The sequence below is a fragment of the Entamoeba dispar genome, genomic scaffold, assembly GCF_000209125.1.
Source record: "Entamoeba dispar SAW760 scf_1105229458855 genomic scaffold, whole genome shotgun sequence".
Taxonomy (NCBI): domain Eukaryota; phylum Evosea; order Mastigamoebida; family Endamoebidae; genus Entamoeba; species Entamoeba dispar.
The window spans coordinates 7,615-25,691 of record NW_001853401.1 but is presented as its reverse complement, the minus strand read 5'-3'; the positions used below and the strand labels follow the sequence as shown (position 1 = coordinate 25,691).

Here is an 18,077-nt window from a genome sequence, read left to right as displayed (position 1 = left end):
TTATTATCTTCATCCATTATATGCCCAACAAATTTATGACTCTTGTAAAGACACTGAATTATCTGGTGGTTTTGCAGTTAGGTCTTTATACCCAACATATAAAGAATTTTTCCAAATGATTTCTGATGTTAATCCAGTTATGCCACTTCATTTTGTTTATGATGAAACAGGATATAATGGAAGTAAATATACTAAAATGCATAAGTGTAGTGATATGTGTTCATGTCAATCTTGTCATGAAATGTGTACAGAATTTATTGAAGATGAACCTACTTTTAAAGATTATCCATTCTTAGATGGTACTTTAAATATTATTACTATTATTTCTATTCATTTATTTATGATATTTATTATGGTTATTATTACTGTTTGTGGTGGAATTCTTTCTTACAAAACATTTACTCAAATGAAAAAATCTAATCCATCACTTCTTTATATCAGCTATATTTCTCTTGGAGCTGTTACATTATTAGGAATTGGATTTATTATTATAGGAATAATCGTTGTTGGTTTCCCAATGGAAGGAGTAATAACGTCAATGCCATGGGGAGATGGAAATATATTAGGAATGATTTTATTGTATATTGGATTTGGGGTATATGTTATTGGATACAGTGTTTATGATTTATACTATTTTGTTATTTATACTCTTTATAATAAAACAGAATCAGAAGGTATTACAGACTCAGCAAAAATATCTATTCTTGGACAAGAAGAAAATTATGAAGAAGACACTAATAAAATTGATTTAACCGATAATTTCTTATCTAAGGCTATGTCTTGGTATTCTAAATTCTTATGGAAATTTAAATGGATTATATTAGCTGTTGTAGTATTATGTTGTATTATTTTATGTGTTGGAATTTATAAAATTGTATTTATTACAGATTCATTAGGACTTTGGGTACCAAAGAATTGTCAAACAATGAAAGATAAAAATTATTACGATGAAGCATTTGGTCCTTTCTTTAGAATTAATCAATTTATGTTATCTGATAAATTGCATCCTGGTAATCAAGTATTAACACAACCATTAATTGTCCAATTACAACAAATGATAGATGAAATTCGGTCTATTCATGTAGAATGGACAGACAAAGAAACTGGAATAACAAAAGATATTACAATGGATGATATGTGTTATAAACCTGTTTTTGGAAAGGGTTGTATTATTACATCAGTTACGGGTTATTGGCAACATGATATTAACAAAATAATGAACACTGAAAATGTTACTCAATACATTCAAAATTGTCTTGGTAATCCATTGGCTACTGGATGTGCTGATGATATTGGATCACCTGTAGATCCACATAATTCTCTTGGTAATTATACAGTTGGTGATAATAACGATCCAATGAAAGCAACAATTCTCCAAGCTACATTTATGTTTAATCAACCAAATCAAACTGCTATTGAATGGGCAGAATTATGGGAAGAAAAATATTTAGAAATTTTAGACAGAGATTATTCATTAGTAAAAGTAGCATATCAAGCTCAACGCTCTGTAGATGATGAAATTAATAGAGAAACATTTACAGATGTATTAACAGTTCTTTGTTCATATATGGTTATGTTTATTTATATTTCTTTATCATTAGGAAATTCATTCTATCATTTTAATTACAAGACTGTTTTTGTTAAATCTAGAATTTTATTAGGTATTCTGGGTATTGTTATTGTCTTATTCTCAGTATTTACCTCTGCTGGTTTCTTCTCTTGGATTAATGTAGAAGCAACATTAATTATTACTGAAGTTATTCCATTCTTAGTTTTGGCAATTGGAGTAGATAATATTTTCATTCTTACAAATACTATTGATGAACAACCTATGTACGATAAAGACGGTCAGTATGTTCCAGTAGAAAAACGACTTGAACATTCTTTAATGCATGTTGGACCTTCAATGATGTTAGCTTCAATATCAGAATCATTAGCTTTCTTCCTTGGATATTTAACAAGTATGCCAGCAGTTCAATCATTTTCATTATATGCTGGTCTTGCTATTTTCATTGATTTTATATTACAAATAACTGTATATGCAGTGTTACTATGTTATGATGTTAAGAGACAAGAGAGTCATGGATTAGATTTTATTCCTTGGTTACAAGTTCATGACAATTCCTTAGATGAACAACATGATTTCGAAAGAGGATCTCTTATTAAACATCTCTTTAAATATGTTGCTACATTCTTGTCATATTATCCAGTAAAGATTATTGGCTTATTCTTCTTTATTGCATTCTTTATCTTCTCTTTGAATTATGTCCCAAAAACTATGCTTGGATTACCTCAAGAAACTGCTCTTCCACAAGACTCATATATCCAGGACTACTTTGTTGCATTAACTTATTTAGAAATTGGTCCACCAGTGTATATTGTTGTAAGAGATGGTGCAACTTATTTGAATGAAACAACTCAAAGTGCACTTTGTGCTTCAGATAATTTTGGGTGTGATGCTTTGTCTATTCCAAATTATTACGACGCTGCAAGAACAATTGATGGAACTACATTTGATTGGATTGATGACTATTTCTCTTGGGCTGCTCAAAAAGATTGCTGTAGGTTAGATAAAGAAGGTAAAATTTGTCCATATGATATGGCTAATTATACTGAATGTACTCCTTGTTTCACTAACTTTACTGACAAAAAACGTCCTGTTCCAGAAGACTTCTACAAGTATATCAATAGATTTTTGACTGCATCTATTAATGAAACATTATGTTCTGTCAACGGTCAAGCTTATTACCCAGATGTTGTTTGGAATCATATTAATGGTTCGAAAGAAACAGATTACTCTTATGTTAATGTATCTCGTTTAAGATTATACCATACAGTTTTAGTTACTCAAGATGATTTTATTGATGCTATGGTTCAAGCTTATAATATTTCTGATTATATGAATTCTATTTTTGATGTTAAGACATTCCCATATGCTTATCATTATGTGTATTTCCAACAATACTTTAATATTGTTGATCTTTGTGTTATGGATGTATGTTTAGCATTAGCAGCAGTCTTTATTGTAGTTATGTTATTAATGTTTGACCCAATTGTAGCCATAATGATAGTATTGTGTGTGTTAATGTGTGTAATAGATTTAATTGGAATAATGTATCTTTGGGGAGTAGAATTAAATGCTGTTTCATGTGTTAACTTAGTTATGTCTATTGGTATAACCATTGAGTTCTGTGTCCATATTGCACATGCCTTCTTATCTTCACCAAAGAAGACATTAAATGATAAAATGAAAGACGCTGTAATGAATATGGGTAATAATGTTTTTGTAGGTATTACTTTAACTAAATTCCTTGGAGTTATTGTTCTTTCATTATCTTCGGGATTAATCTTTGTCATTTATTACTTCAGAATGTATTTCATGATGTTAATCTTCGGTGCTTCACATGGGCTTTTCTTCCTCCCAATTCTTCTCTCTCTAATTCCTTCTGTTTCACTTAGTCATATAACTGATCCTTTCAAAAAGATGTTTAGTAAATGTAATAAGAAGAAGAATACTAAAAGAGAATATCAAAATATTGAATGAGTTCTTACTTAAGTTGTGCTAAAAGATTATTTTTGATATTAGTTTTTGTTTTTTATATTCTTTTTTCTTACTCTTTATTAACACTTGATTCAACTCTATAATTAACAACCCTCTAAAATCATAAAACTTAAACAAATAATTAAATTCAAGTTGATTATGATTCAACATCTAAAAAATAACAAAATAAACAAGTATTAAACTTACTCAATTATTTTTATCATTTTATTTGATTAACACTTGTCTAATATTTTTTTTTTGAGTTAAATAGTTATAGAGTAGTTTAATGATAGTTTTTATTGTTGTACTTCATTGATTGTGACTTGGATAAATAAATTCTTTTGATCGATTTATTATCTAAAAAGATTAAATAACGTGAAATGAAAAACTTCTCTTATCACTTAATCAGTAATAGTTTATTTGATTTAGTTCTGTAATTTATTTTTGTAATGATCCATACATAATTAAAAAAATTTTTAGATGATTAGCTCATCATTGCAAAGGTCTTTTTAATTTTCTCCATCATATTACCGTACCCTTTGTTTTCATATTCTCTTCAATAAACAGATTTCGAATTATATCTAAATACCCATATTACAGTTAAGTCTACATAAAAAAGCAATTTTCTCCTTCCGTTTTCATATTTTAATAAATAAATATTCTTGAGTTCACTTAAGTCAGTTATGGCAATAAAAATTAATTTAAAAATATTTATATATTAAATAATCCAATCAAAAAAAATTTAAATTATTTTTATAAATCACTTTAAAAACATTTTATAGAATATAATGAAACGTTAATATTTGGAAGTTAAAGAAAAATTTTTATTTTTCTTTTTTTATTTCCTTCTATTTGGAATTATTTTTATTTGATTGGTTATTTTATTTAAAATAATTTAACAAAATACTAAGAATAGGAAAAAACTAATTAAAAAAAAGTAACCAATCAGTTCCTGTTTTAATTATTTTTCGATTATTATGAAAGAAAAACGTTAATTAGTAAAAAATAAATATTTTATTCAGGAAGAAAAATCATGCCATGAGAAAAAAAAATTGCAAATGTTTTTCCTGTTTTTAGATTTTTGTGAAAAACAAACTGCTGAAATTTCTAAACTTCCAAACTATTTAAACAAAGAACTCTTTCTTTTTTTAAATTGGGTGAAGTTAATGCAAACACGGAGAAGGGCATGTGTCATTGGTCAATCTAAAGATATTCAATGTATTCCTGACATGTACGTTGTTGGGATAGACAATGATACCACTGCAGATGATGAAATCTTTTCTATTATTAACCATTGTTCTCCTGTTCATGAATTTGTTACTGTTGATGAAAATAATGAATTTGTTGTTTCACAATTAACAAGCACTAGTGCACCTATCCCTGAAAGAAGTATTAAACCACTTCCAAAAAGTATTACTTCTTGTTCCAATTAATCTTTCTGTATTTTTGTTAATGTACTTTTTAAAGAGTGTAAAAATTAAAATTAAACTATTTAAACAAATTATGATTGAAAATTTTGCATTTGTTATAAGTTAACATTAATTAAAGTATTAACTTCTATTTATGTTTTATTTCTTTAAATTATAGTCATTGAAAGTTTTATTTAATACGAATTATTTCTTTAAAAAAATTTATTACTAAAAATTTAATTTAAATAATTTATAATCTCATTCTTTCAGTTTAATTAATCTATTTCACTTTTTATGAATTGATTTCTATCAACTAAATACAATATTCACTAATAATTCAATAAAAAAATGTTGGTTAAGTGTTAATAGAACTTATATATATTATTCCTGGATCAGCGGAGACTAATCCATTCACTGAGTCTTCTTCTTGTAATTCCACAACATACATTTGGTTGTGGTAGAATTAATGTTCAATAACATCAATCATATTCTTAGTTACAAGGTTTTTGACTTCTTTTATGATGTCAATTTTAATTTTTAATTCTTTAATTAATTTAATACTTTCAAAATTTACTAATTAATTTACTGAAATTACTACTGCATTTATTTTGATATCTTTTAATTTCTCTATTTTCATTAACACATTCTTCAATTTCTTAATACATATTTCTTTTATTCAAATATTCCATTAATATTATGATCTGCAATAATATTCATATCAAACAATAAACCAGCTTTATTCTTTTTATTTATGACACACATATCTGATGTTTTATGATATTGTCATTCACTTTTTAATATTATTTGTTTGTTCAATATCGTAGTAATGTCTTTGTATTTGAATATTGTCTCATATGTTGATTTCATATATTGATTATTTCATGGATATTTCCTTATTATTTAATATGATAATACAAATATTATCATGTTTCTCAATTTATAATTTTTTATGAACAATACAAGATAATAGAATGTGTTCTATTGTTGATATCTTGTATTTACAAAGTGTGCATTACTTTAATCATTTTTTAATATTTTATCTTTTCTATACATATTGAATATTATTCTATTTTGTGTTTTAGTTAATTGAAGAAAAGAATTCTTTTTAATACTGATTGACTTCAATGAATTGATTGTAGTAGTTTTATCTATAAATTTTGATTCAACCCATCTTCTAAAATGTCCAGTTATTTAATTTCAATTTATTGAAGTATTTGTTTATCATTATTTTATTTTATATAATAATGTTCACAGTTAAACAGTATATTTGTTGCTTTGATTATAATGAATAATAACAATAAAATATTTATAAAATACTCATTCAATTAGTTTTTATGGTATTTATAAATTTTTTAAATAAAAAAGCAAGAGAAAGGAAGAAAAAATCTTTGAAAAGAAAAGTAATATCATAGCAGTTTATTTTCAATGAAAACTCTTTTTTCTTTTCTTTTCTTTTTCTCCTTCTTTTCTTTTAGTTTTTTCTGTAGTTTTTTGAGCTATTGGTGCTTGTGATATAGAACTAATAGTATTTCTTTTTTCTTTATTTAATTCTGTAATTGGTGTTGTAGGTGTTTTAGTTGAAGATTGATTATTAGAACTTTGTGAAATTGTAGCTCTTTTAATTTCCAAAGTAATTTGTTTCTTTTTTAAATCTGATTTTATCGATTTAGGTGCTTCCCCTTCAATACCATATTTAGTCCAAAAGTATTGATATTTATTCTCTCCTTCATATTCAACAGAACTTTTTGGAATTTCTTTTCCTGTAAGACGAAGGATATTACCAAATCCATTACCAAATTGAATTAATTTCTTTATTTCAGGTACTTTATATTCAAAAGTTTTATCAATGGTACAAATATTTGACGTATTTTGTACTTTTGGAAATAGCATATGAGCTCTACCACAAGCACAACAGAGAAAACAACCATAGTTCAAATCAACAAAATGAAGGTTAGTAGAACCACAATCAGCACAAACTTTATTTGACGGAATACTTTCTAGTCCTAACATTATATTTTTTACTGTTAATCCTGCTATGTCACTATCAATTCCTTCAAATAAATCTAAATGAGTTTCTTCATGGTCATAACTTCCAATAAATGATTGTCTAATATAAAAAACCCACAATAACGCTAATGAAGTAGAACACATATCAAACACAGAATTAATTTTATCTTGTGTACCGTAATTAATTAATGAAATAAATGAAGGAGGTATAAAAGCAACACTTGTATATTTTGTAACAAAATAGTCAATCATTCTTATTCTTTTAAATGCATCTTCTTCATTTGAAAAAGTACATAAAAATCCATTACCTAAAATCATATATTTTCCATCAGAACCAATAGGACCTTTCCACCATATATCTCTAATAGTATTTTCGTCCCATTGATTTTTATATTCTTCATAAAATGATGGTAATGAATTGTTAGAATGAGAAATTGTGAGTAAAGATTGTTCTTGTGTTTGTAAAATTTGATTATCTAAGTCAACAATCCAATCCATTTTTTCTTCTTCATTAGCACAAATAAAATAAATTGATTTACCTGATTTATTAACAATAAGAAATGTAGGAGATGATTCAATTTTAATTGAATCTAATACACAAAATGATCCTATTGGAATAATTAATTCAACTGTTAATTGTTTTTTACTTTCACAAACTGTTTGAATCGTTTCATTAAATATTTTTCCTTTATGTGAAGTTCCAGGACTAATAATTTTAGTTAAAATAATAGTGTCATTAAATAAAAATAAATAAACACTTCGATATTTTGGTTTTGCTTCTGGTTCATAAATAGTTATAATACCAAAACGAATAATTTTTCTTGAAGCATTTGGTTCTATTGGATTAATACCTTGAGAATATTTAAATTTGTTTGTTAATTTACCAATTAATTGTTGATTTTCTAATGTTCTTTTACTTTCATTCACAACTATTCCAATATCAGTTATTGCTTGTAATGATTTATTTAATGAACTATATTCAGAGTGTTGAGGAGGTAATGTTTTCAGAAGTTCTTGAAGTAATAAACGATATCTCGGAATTCTTTGAACAGGAAGAATAACATAAGAATTAAAGGTATCTAACTTATTAATTTTTCTAATTTCATTTAATGCAGAATCAAATTGTTTATTTGTTTTTCTTAACTTTTCTTCATGTTCATTAATAGCATCAGTTGAATTAACATAACTGCAATATGTTTTTAGAAAATGTACTGATTTTTGAAAAACAGCTCCTATTCCTTTTCCATAATAAAGTACTTCCTTTTGAAGTTCAAGAACACTTTGATACATCATTTTATTATATCCTAAAATTACTCTAATATCTTCTTCACATTTTTTTAATATTTTATCAGTTGGATAAACAGTTAATGCTACTTTAAGATAAAAGTCTAAGAACTGCTGTAATTTATTAACATAAACTTCTTCTGTTTTTATTAATTCATTAACAACATTTTTTCTCTGAACCAATAATTTCATTGTTGATTTACTTGATTTTCTACTGAGAAATCCATATACTCTTCTTTGAATTTCTTTAACAAGGTTGATATTATATTCTTTTTCATTCCATTTCTTCTCTTTAGAACTTTCTGATTTGAATAATTGATTTTCTTCTATTTTTTGATTAATTTCATTTATTTTTTCATCATTATTTGATCCATTTTCACTATTTGGTTTATGTTGTAATTTCTTTGGTTTTTCTGGAACTTTTGGTGGTTGAATTACCATTTCATTTTCTTTTTGTTCAGACGTTATTTTTTGATCTAACTCTTTTGGTTCTTTGATAGTAGGTGATTTAATTTCTTCTTCTGTGTATGTTTCTTTTATAGGTGAAAGGTTTTCTAGTTGAGTCTTTCTACTTTCTGAGTAATTCTTTTTTGTTTCAATAACTTCGACTTCCACATTTTGACTTGGTTTGTTTTCTTCTTTTGGAGTAATTTGTTTTTCTTGTTGAATTTGTTTTTTTTGTTCTTCTTCTTGAATGTCACATAGTTTTTTAGTTAATGTTTCTGTTTCATTTTGTAAACAAGATTGGTATTGGATAACTCTATTCATTGTATTTCTTCCTAAAGTTCTTCTTTTTTGAATTCTTGTTCCTGATTTTTGACCAATGAAGAATATAAGACTTAAAAATTGTTGAATTTCTCCATTAGCTAAAAGAGTTGCATCTAAACCCATTGGTTCTCCATAATTTTCTTTTACCAATTTAAGCAATACACCCATATTTTGTTGTATTTGAAAAATATTTTTGGGATTAGTGTTGTATCCAATTGCATTCTTATGAGTAAGTTTTTCAACTATTTTAATTAATTTTATTCCATTTTGTAATCCACTGAGAAGATCAGTTATTGGATCATCTTCTATTTGTTTATTGATCCATTCAATACAATCTTTATATTCCTCTTCTTTATAATTCATTCTTTTTCAAAAAGACAGTTTTTCTTTTCTTTTGGAGTTCAAAAAAAGAAACAAAAAACTAAAAACTGTAATGAACTTGAATTAAAGAATTTTTCATTTAAGATTTTTAAAAAGTTAGTTTAGATTTCATTTAATATAAAATCAGAATTTTTTTAGAATAAAAAAAAATATATAAATCAATGTAGAATTGAATTGATCAATTGATTCTTTGTTATGTGTTAGTGTTTAACGTAATATATTTTTTTTTAATTTGTTTTGTTTACTTTTTCAAGAGAAGTAAAGAATTTAATAATAAACAAAGTAGTAATTCCAGCAAAGAAAAGACAAACTATTCCAAGAAGAATTAAAAGAGGAACATTACCAGGTAATCCTAATATTCCTTTTTTCATAGAAATGAAATAAGTAACTCCTTTATTTAATTCTTCAATATAAGTAGTACGTCCCATGTAAAGTAAAGTAACATAACAAATAAATGGATTGCATTCAGTTTTATTATCAAAAATAACACATCCATTATTATCCGTTTTAAATTGTAAATTAGATTCATCTAAGAAAGTTGTATTAGTAGAATAAAATTTTGGTTGAAATAATGAAACTCCATAAATTGTTGGAATACTTCCAAGTGAATGAATTTTAATTTCATACATTGAATTTTTATTTAATTGAAGTGGATTAATTTGATAAGCAGTTGTAGTATTATATTGTTGAGTATTTTTAATTATAATTTCAGGTATAAGTTTCTTGTTTTCTTCTGCAAAACTTAATGAAATGAATAATAGAATGGATAAAAGAATAGAACAAGTCATACTATTAATTCAAATAGGTTTTATTATTTTATGTTCTTTTATTTACTTTTTTATTAAATTAAAAAAAATATTATTTAAAAGTCTTTTTTAATTTATAAACAATTTATTTAAAAGTTTTATGTTACAAAAATTTAAACAACATGCTTCTCCTTTAGAAATAGAATTAGCTTGTATATTTGATGAAGAATTAAATGAACCGTTTGTTAATTTAAATGAAAATAAGTAATACTTTTTTATTAAAAATTTAGAGATTTACTTTTTGTTAAATCACTTGATGAATTAATTGCTCTTTGCCAAAAACATAAACAATCAATTAAACCAAATGCTGTACGTTCTTTCTTAATAAACTATTCATCTTTTGTTTCAAATGAGCTTATTCAAGAAAAAACTGCATTTGAATTATTAGAAGCAATAAATACACCATTAAGTTATGGCATAGTATCATTTGATACTTATTTCCCATCATTACAACCATCAGGAATTATTGAAATAGCAGGAGAAGCAGGAGCTGGAAAGTCACAAATATGTATGCAAATAATAGTACTAGCAATATTGTGTTATAAAATGCCTTGCTATTATATCTGTGATAAAAGATTTGTTTATCAAGAAAGAATTGACCAAATAGAACATTACTTTGCTCAACTCCTTGATTTTAATCCAATTGGTGTAAACTCATTTTTACAGATACATAAAATTCAATCATTTGATGATTTTGAAGAAACACTTTGTTCATTAAAAGAAACTAATGATGGTGGATTAGTTATTATTGACTGTTTTGGAACTATTTTAAAAACTTCTTTTGAGGAAAATTATAATGAACGAAGTGTTGGAATTAGTAGAACAGCAACAATACTAAATGAACTTAATGCTCAAGGATTTGTTGTTATTACTACTAATGAAGTTGTTGATAAAATAGAACAAACAGAACCCATACTATTTGAATTTCTTGAATTGTATAGTGATTTAAAAACACTTCAAATTAGTACTGGACTTGATATAAATTGTGATGGAAGGATAATGACAAGTTCAAGTGGAATTCAATGGGCATATTTTGTTACACATCGACTTTTCGTTTATAAGACACAAGAGAGTTTATTTTCTGCATGGGAAACATTAAGCGAAACGACACAACGAGAATTGGATGAGATTGATGACGAAATGAGATCTAATATTAAAATTAGAAAATGTGTTATTAATAAATCAAATGAGAAAGAGAAAGGGATTTGTCTTGAATATTGTATACTTCCTTCTCATGTTTGTGGAATTGAAAGAAGACAACCAAATTAGTAGAATAGTCCTTATGTTGTTTTTTTATGAAGTTAATCTAAATAAAGTTTCATTTTTTATGTCTCTTCTATTAGTGAAAAATACTTTTAAGGTACAACAAAATAGAACAAAGATGAAACAGAACTAATATCCTTTTAATTTTCAATAAATCATTAAAAAAGGAATGAAAAAGAAAAAAATTTCTCTTTTCCTTTTCATAAAAATGAGACAAGAACCAAAGTACTACAGATGACGTGGACATGACTATAAAACCAACTCTTATTCAAAGAAATTATTCAGTTTTAATGAAAGTAAACATTATACTTTTATTAACTTTTCTTATTAACATTGTTTTTGGTGGTTATTGTACACAAGAAGGTTGTAACGAAACATTATTAGACAAATATTATTCAAGATTTAGTCATTATAATATTAGTATTGAAGCTATGTTAAAAGAAAAAGAAGAGTTTAAAAAACAATATTCACCTAATAATGAATATGGTTATAACAATACTATTGAAGAATTTGTTGCTGAAGAACTTCAAGATCGTTTAGATAATAAAATATTCTTTGATTATACTGCTAATGGTGTATATACTAAATCACAAATGCAAAAAGTATTTAATAATTTAAATTCCAAATTTTTTGCTAATGCACACTCACACAATAGTGTTTCAAGTAGAACAGATAATGCAGTTCATGAAGCTCGTCAACTAATTTTAAAAAGATTTAATGTTACATCAGCTGAGTATACAGTAATTTTTACAGCTGGTGCTACTGGTGCACTTAAATTAATTGGTGAAAGTTTCCCATGGACAAATAATTCTAAATTTATGTATTTAAGACAAAACCATAATAGTGTTCTTGGTATTAGAGAATATGCGTTAGAACAAGGAGCAGAATTTAAAACAGTTACTGAAGAGGAATTAACATCTGAAGGATGTGATAATTTATTTGATGAAAAATGTGATGGAATTCCAAAAATACTTCGTAAACCAACATTAACAGAATATCCAACTAAGGTTTATAATTTATTCGCATTCCCTGGAACTGAGAATTTTGCAGGAGTTAAATATCCATTAGAATGGGTTAATAAATTTGGAAATGAAAAAACAGGAAAGAATAATAATTGGTTAGTTTTATTAGATGCTGCTGCATATCTTAGTACTGGTAGATTAGATCTTAGAAAATATCCAGCTGATTTTGTTGTAATGTCTTTTTATAAAATTATAGGATATCCAACTGGACTTGGAGCTTTGTTAGTTAAAAATGAAGTAATGGATTTAATGCAAAAGAGTTTCTTTGGAGGAGGAACTGTTGTTATGAGTGATTGTGATACTCATTTTTGTTTATTACATGAATCAGGATGTCAACGATTTGAAGATGGAACAATTAGTTTCTTATCTATTGCATCATTAAAATATGGATTTGAACAACAAGATCATTTTGGAGTAGAAAATATTCAAAATCATGTTATGTCTATTGTTGATTATTTGTATGACAAATTAAGTAATCTAAAACATTCTACTGGTCTTCCTGTTTTTGAGATTTATGGTAAACATGCTCAACACGATCATTCTATTCAAGGCCCAATTATTAATTTAAGTGTTAAAGATGAAAAAGGCAATTATGTTGGATATTCTATTGTTGAAAAGAAGTTAGATGAAGCTGGTTTCCAAGTTAGAACTGGATCTTCTTGTAATCCAGGTGCTTGTTATGGTTATTTAAATATTACTTCAGATGAAGTAAAGAAATTTAGTTTATTAAGAAATGGATGTGGAGATGAACATGATATCATGGAAGGAAAGCCATTAGGAGGTGTTCGTGTTTCATTAGGATATCTTTCTACTTTTGAAGAGGCATATTCTTTTATTGAATTCTTCAAACAAAACTTCCAACATTAAAATTGAATATTTTTTTTTAATTCTATTAAATTTACATTTTTAAAATATTTTTGATATTTTTTTAACGTTGTAATCGGTCAAAATATAAACCATTTAAATCAAGAAAAATGGGGGAGTTTTATACAAAATAAAATACTAAAAAAATAAAAATTAAGAAAAATGTTATAAAAAACAAAATATAATACTTTAATAAAAAAGTAAATTCTATTAAAGTTTGTTTCAAAACTTAAAAATGTTAATTTTTTTTGTTTATGAGCAAAGGGATTGATATTAATAAAGAAATTAAATTAAAATCTGAACAATGGAAAATACCAGGAAGAGCACCACCTAGTGTTATTACAGAACGTGGAATGACTTTAAAAGAATGTGAATCAGCACATAACTTCATTTCTGAAACGATCAAAAAATTAAGTAATCTTGATAAATTAATATTTTATGATCAATATACTGATGACTTAACACCTGAACTATTATACAAATACCAAACAACAGACGTTTGTTCTTTTAGATTAAACAAAATTATTAAAGATAATATTAAATTAATATAATTATAATAAAACAATTATTTAGTAATATAGAAATGTTATACTTTAATCCCACCAAAAGAAATAAGTTATCAATGTTTAGATTGTTCTGATGGGGATCTTCATTCATTTATTCTTTGTAGTGAATGTGCAGAAGAGCATAAAAGAGCTGGACATCTTCTTTTGCAACATATGAGCAATGATACAGAAATATGTCATTGCGGTGATATATTTTTAGAAAAGTCAAAGATAAAAATATGTCATATTCACCAATATAATTCAATTCAAGTTAGTGCCTCTGAAGAATCAAGAACTACTGAAGAAATTAATGCTATTAAAAAAAATGTTGAAGAAATATTTAATAGAATTGAAATTATGTCCCAACTCGTTATTCCAGAAATGGTTATTCAAATGTGTGATAAAATTCTTGATGTTCTTTCTAAAAGATATGAACCTGATATTAGAGTTTTTGTTTTACATATTGTCAGATGGTTAAATAGAGTTATTAGAATAAATCCAATAAGAAAAGTTATTAAAGAAGTATTTAAAACAAAGATTAAAACAAATGGTAGATTCTTATTAACTAATTCAATTGAAGAATATCAAGAAAATAATTGTTTATATGTAAAAAGAAGAAATCAAACTGAATTAGCCAATACTGAAGTAACTGCACATGAAATATTTCTAAATCTTTGTATTATGAATCAACCAACAAGTTCATATGTAGCAAGACTATTATATTTAATTTTAGATAAAGAAAATAAAAATGATTTCCTTCCAGAATATCGTCGGGCATATGCAACAGTAGCATTTCATGGAACATATTTACCAAAACATTTAGGTATTTTATTAGATACTATTGATATTAAAACAATCATTCCTCATATTTTAAATTTATTAATTGTTGTTATAAAGGAAAAAAAACCTTTAAAAGATAGAAATGCTATGAGTCAATTTGTTTCTTGGTTATTAGCTGATGAAGATAATATCCTTGGTATCATTCAAAATGAAAATAATTTGACTACATTTATTGAATTATGTGATCAACTTACTTTCTATCCAACTCCATTAGACAAAACAACTAGTTCTGTAATGAAATTATTTCATCCCATTTTTATTGCAGTTATGACACGAATCCAAATTGTTTCTTTTAAAGACTCATTACAACGAGATAACGAAGAAGAAAGTAACTCTGAAAATGAGTTAATTAAAATGCATAGAAGGGTGTCATTACTTATTGGAAAATATTTAAAAGAACATGCACAAAATATTGTAAAAACTTTAAATAAAATTGTTTTTGGAAGAGATCAAGGAAAAACTCAAATGAATAGATCTGTAATTCCATCCCATTATTATTTATTCAGTCTTATAGGATGGATTGCAAATCAACTAATGACCCAACCTATTCCAAATGAATTAACTAATGATGTATTTCAATTCCTTGAAATTGGAACTAATGAAGATATTAAAATTTATCTTCAGTTCTCTTATTTGATTTATACTATATCACATGATAAAATTTATTTTACAAGTATTCTTGAACTTAAAAATAATAAAGCACCTCAATGTGAAGTTCAAGATTATTTTGGTGAATTGACTTATCCAATTCTTTATTCTTCATTAATATTTGTTTCTCATGCATGTCTTCTTTCATTAGGCGCACATAGATTTGTTGATTTTTTAAGAGAAATTGCTTATGTTCAAGAAGATAACCTCACTAACCAAGACCTTTGTGTGAATGCAGTAATTCTTGATTTTATTAATATCATTTGTACTTTCAGTAGATTTGGTCAAACACCAGAAGTAAATGAGACAAGTTTTCTTAATTATTATCTTTATAATATAAAACTTTGTACTCCAGCTAATTCAGTTAATAGTCAAGTCAAAGAATATATTGGAAATGCTTTACTTATGGCAGAACAAACAAATAACACTCAAAAAATTATTACAAAGAATACTGTCCCAATAATGAAATCAAGTATCAAAATCACTCGTCCAGCAAGCAAATCTTCAAATGACAGACTGACCTTAAAAAAGTACAAAGGAGAATGGTCTAAGAAAAGTATAGATTCAAGACTTTCTATGTCAATTATGAAAACAACTTTTGAAAAATCATTTAAAAAAAGTGTTTCAACTAAAGAAGAAAGTACTTTTAGTAAACATGATATTACCCAAGATTTATTAACTAATGCAGATATATCTATTTATCAATTTAGAAAAAGATGTGATAATGAACCACTTGGAATTGACCAAAGTACAGAAATTAAGAAAGAAGAAATTACAAAAGAAGAATACCAAAAAATGTTGATAAAATTACGTATGGAACAAAAAAGTATGACTGAAATCAAAATAGATCAAACTTCATTCGAATGGCCTGAACTAGCCATTGACCCTACTAAAAGAACTAACCAACCAGATTTTTTCTTTCCATTCGTCAATGCTAGTTGTTCAATTTCTTTTAAAATTAATATTATTAATAAATTCTTATTAGAACCAATTTCACAAGGAAGAAGAGAAGCATTTTTATCATTCTTAAATCCTCGTTTTACAATTGGTAATTTTTGTGTTAATCTTCAATCAAGAATCAATGACTTATTAAGCGATAAAAACTTGAATAATGGACTATTATCTAAAACTAAAATGGTTAACACTACAAATTATATTTTTATTTTAAGATTTTTATGGATTCTAATTGTTCATCGAAGAGCACGTGGTATTACAACTAATGATATCTTTTTAAATCCTCATTTTGTTAAGTTACTTTGTACATGCTATGGTTATTTCTTTGCAGATATCTTTATGCTCATTCCTGAAAATAGTGTAGAAGGTCTTTTAAGAGATATTACAGAATTATTTTCTAAAGAACCTTTCATTATTCCTGTTGCAATGTCAAGAACAGAAAAATTAGTCCATCCAATTAAATATTTTATTAATGCTATCTTAAAGAACCCTATCTCAGCTTTCTTCTTTATTGACGAAAAGAGCCAAAAGAAAATCGCTGAGGTTAACCCATTAAATACTGGAATCACCTCACTTTTTAATGAAATTGCAAGCCAAGCATTAACTTCTAAGAAAAAAAAGTAAAACATCTCGTAATTAAACATTTCTCATTATTGTTTATCTCTTTGTTTTGTTACTTTTTCCTATTCTATTCCCAAGATATTTTATTTAATTGGTATTACTGTACTTATGATTTTCTCTTTGTTTAATGTAAAGGTAACAAAACAAACAATTGTATACTAAAGACTTAAATAAATATAATTTTAACAATAGTCAATATTTTGGTTTAATCACCTAATACAACAGAAATTAATAGAATTTATAACCAACAATAGCTGTAATAAATAAAAAGTCTGCACGTAATGTTTCTTCTGAAACCTGTTATCCAAGATCAAAAGTTTATCAACACAAATTGGTAAATACAGATAAAAAGAAAAAATAACATTTTGATTTGACTTTTTTAACACAAAAATATTTGAATTTAGCACAAGTTAATTTCACATTGAAAACAGTCTTCTTGACCATAAACATTAAAACAATAAATATTGTATCAAAAACAAGAACAACAAAAAAGAGAAATTAAAGAGAATGAGTTATCAGTAATTTATGTGATAAATAAATGAATAATAAAGCGGATAAAGTAGCATATAAAAGAAGGAAAGGAGAGAAAACAAAAGGATTAATAATGGCGAGAGCGTTGTTCATTGAATGAAGAAGGATAGTTGGGAAAATGCCAAGGGATTCAGTGAAGATACTAAAAGTATAACCGATGATCATGCCATAAGACATTTGGAAGAAGACATAAGGGACAGTAAAAGAAGAAGTACCGATATTAATGAAATGAATTAAACCAAACCAAACTCCTGATATGATAAAAAGATAGTTTTTAGGATTTTGAGTATAAATTTTAATAGTATTAAGCATACTTCTCCTTAATGCTATTTCTTCAGTTATAACGGAGAAAAAAAGAGTATCAATAATAATAGGAATATCTAATTGTCCATCAGTATAAAAATTAGTAAATAAATCAGAAGTATCAATATGACAATAATATAAAAAGATTCGAAGAAATAAAATACAAATTAATCCTAATAGTGCAATTATAAGTGTTGGAAATGAATTTTTATTAAATTTAAGAAATTCTTGAATAAAAGTATTAAGAGTAATAATATTTTTATTCATACTATATCTGTAATACATAAATA

The 18,077-nt window shown here is 25.7% G+C and overlaps 7 protein-coding genes across 7 annotated transcripts in view, besides 19 other annotated features; 4 read left to right on the top strand and 3 right to left on the bottom strand.

Annotated features, from left to right (window-relative positions):
- The window catches only part of EDI_158430 (niemann-Pick C1 protein precursor, putative), a gene marked incomplete at both ends in the record, with an annotated part of 4,129 nt that extends 585 nt beyond the window's left edge, over positions 1 to 3,544 (top strand). The window contains one exon of the mRNA XM_001735040.1: positions 51 to 3,544. Coding sequence (XP_001735092.1) covers positions 51 to 3,544 — 3,494 coding nt within the window. The remainder of the gene's footprint in view (positions 1 to 50) is intronic.
- Positions 310 to 370: a microsatellite.
- A 637-nt stretch (positions 3,545 to 4,181) lies between the features above and the next one.
- Positions 4,182 to 4,202: a sequence feature (AT_rich).
- Positions 4,203 to 4,229: 27 nt separating this feature from the next.
- Positions 4,230 to 4,331: a sequence feature (AT_rich).
- A 32-nt stretch (positions 4,332 to 4,363) lies between these two features.
- Positions 4,364 to 4,428: a microsatellite.
- Positions 4,429 to 4,532: 104 nt separating this feature from the next.
- Positions 4,533 to 4,560: a sequence feature (AT_rich).
- A 592-nt stretch (positions 4,561 to 5,152) lies between these two features.
- Positions 5,153 to 5,207: a sequence feature (AT_rich).
- Positions 5,208 to 5,293: 86 nt separating this feature from the next.
- Positions 5,294 to 6,185: a repeat region.
- A 43-nt stretch (positions 6,186 to 6,228) lies between these two features.
- Positions 6,229 to 6,314: a sequence feature (AT_rich).
- Positions 6,315 to 6,372: 58 nt separating this feature from the next.
- On the bottom strand, positions 6,373 to 9,372 carry EDI_158420 (Rho/RAC guanine nucleotide exchange factor, putative; the record flags this gene model as incomplete). Its single annotated transcript, XM_001735039.1, has 1 exon — positions 6,373 to 9,372. The coding sequence occupies one exon, from the start codon at positions 9,370 to 9,372 to the stop codon at positions 6,373 to 6,375; it is 3,000 nt and encodes a 999-aa protein (XP_001735091.1).
- Positions 6,388 to 6,423: a microsatellite.
- A 128-nt stretch (positions 9,373 to 9,500) lies between the features above and the next one.
- Positions 9,501 to 9,549: a sequence feature (AT_rich).
- Positions 9,550 to 9,603: 54 nt separating this feature from the next.
- Positions 9,604 to 9,624: a sequence feature (AT_rich).
- Positions 9,618 to 10,178, bottom strand: EDI_158410 (uncharacterized protein; the record flags this gene model as incomplete). Its single annotated transcript, XM_001735038.1, has 1 exon — positions 9,618 to 10,178. The coding sequence occupies one exon, from the start codon at positions 10,176 to 10,178 to the stop codon at positions 9,618 to 9,620; it is 561 nt and encodes a 186-aa protein (XP_001735090.1).
- Positions 10,179 to 10,196: 18 nt separating this feature from the next.
- Positions 10,197 to 10,314: a sequence feature (AT_rich).
- Positions 10,297 to 11,465, top strand: EDI_158400 (uncharacterized protein; the record flags this gene model as incomplete). Its single annotated transcript, XM_001735037.1, has 2 exons — positions 10,297 to 10,376; positions 10,427 to 11,465. 2 exons carry the CDS (start codon positions 10,297 to 10,299, stop codon positions 11,463 to 11,465), a joined length of 1,119 nt encoding a protein of 372 aa, XP_001735089.1.
- Positions 10,382 to 10,425: a sequence feature (AT_rich).
- Positions 11,466 to 11,749: 284 nt separating the features above from the next.
- Positions 11,750 to 13,348, top strand: EDI_158390 (molybdenum cofactor sulfurase, putative; the record flags this gene model as incomplete). The annotated part of the gene is made up of 1 exon (XM_001735036.1): positions 11,750 to 13,348. One exon carries the CDS (start codon positions 11,750 to 11,752, stop codon positions 13,346 to 13,348), a length of 1,599 nt encoding a protein of 532 aa, XP_001735088.1.
- Positions 13,344 to 13,413: a sequence feature (AT_rich).
- Positions 13,414 to 13,464: 51 nt separating this feature from the next.
- Positions 13,465 to 13,560: a sequence feature (AT_rich).
- A 39-nt stretch (positions 13,561 to 13,599) lies between these two features.
- On the top strand, positions 13,600 to 16,956 carry EDI_158380 (uncharacterized protein; the record flags this gene model as incomplete). Its single annotated transcript, XM_001735035.1, has 2 exons — positions 13,600 to 13,842; positions 13,927 to 16,956. 2 exons carry the CDS (start codon positions 13,600 to 13,602, stop codon positions 16,954 to 16,956), a joined length of 3,273 nt encoding a protein of 1,090 aa, XP_001735087.1.
- Positions 13,864 to 13,925: a sequence feature (AT_rich).
- Positions 14,606 to 14,640: a sequence feature (AT_rich).
- Positions 16,329 to 16,355: a sequence feature (AT_rich).
- Positions 16,527 to 16,555: a sequence feature (AT_rich).
- Positions 16,957 to 17,451: 495 nt separating the features above from the next.
- EDI_158270 (uncharacterized protein) overlaps positions 17,452 to 18,077 on the bottom strand; it is a gene marked incomplete at both ends in the record, with an annotated part of 1,038 nt that continues 412 nt past the window's right edge. The window contains one exon of the mRNA XM_001733223.1: positions 17,452 to 18,077. This exon is cut by the window's right edge and continues 412 nt beyond it. Coding sequence (XP_001733275.1) covers positions 17,452 to 18,077 — 626 coding nt within the window.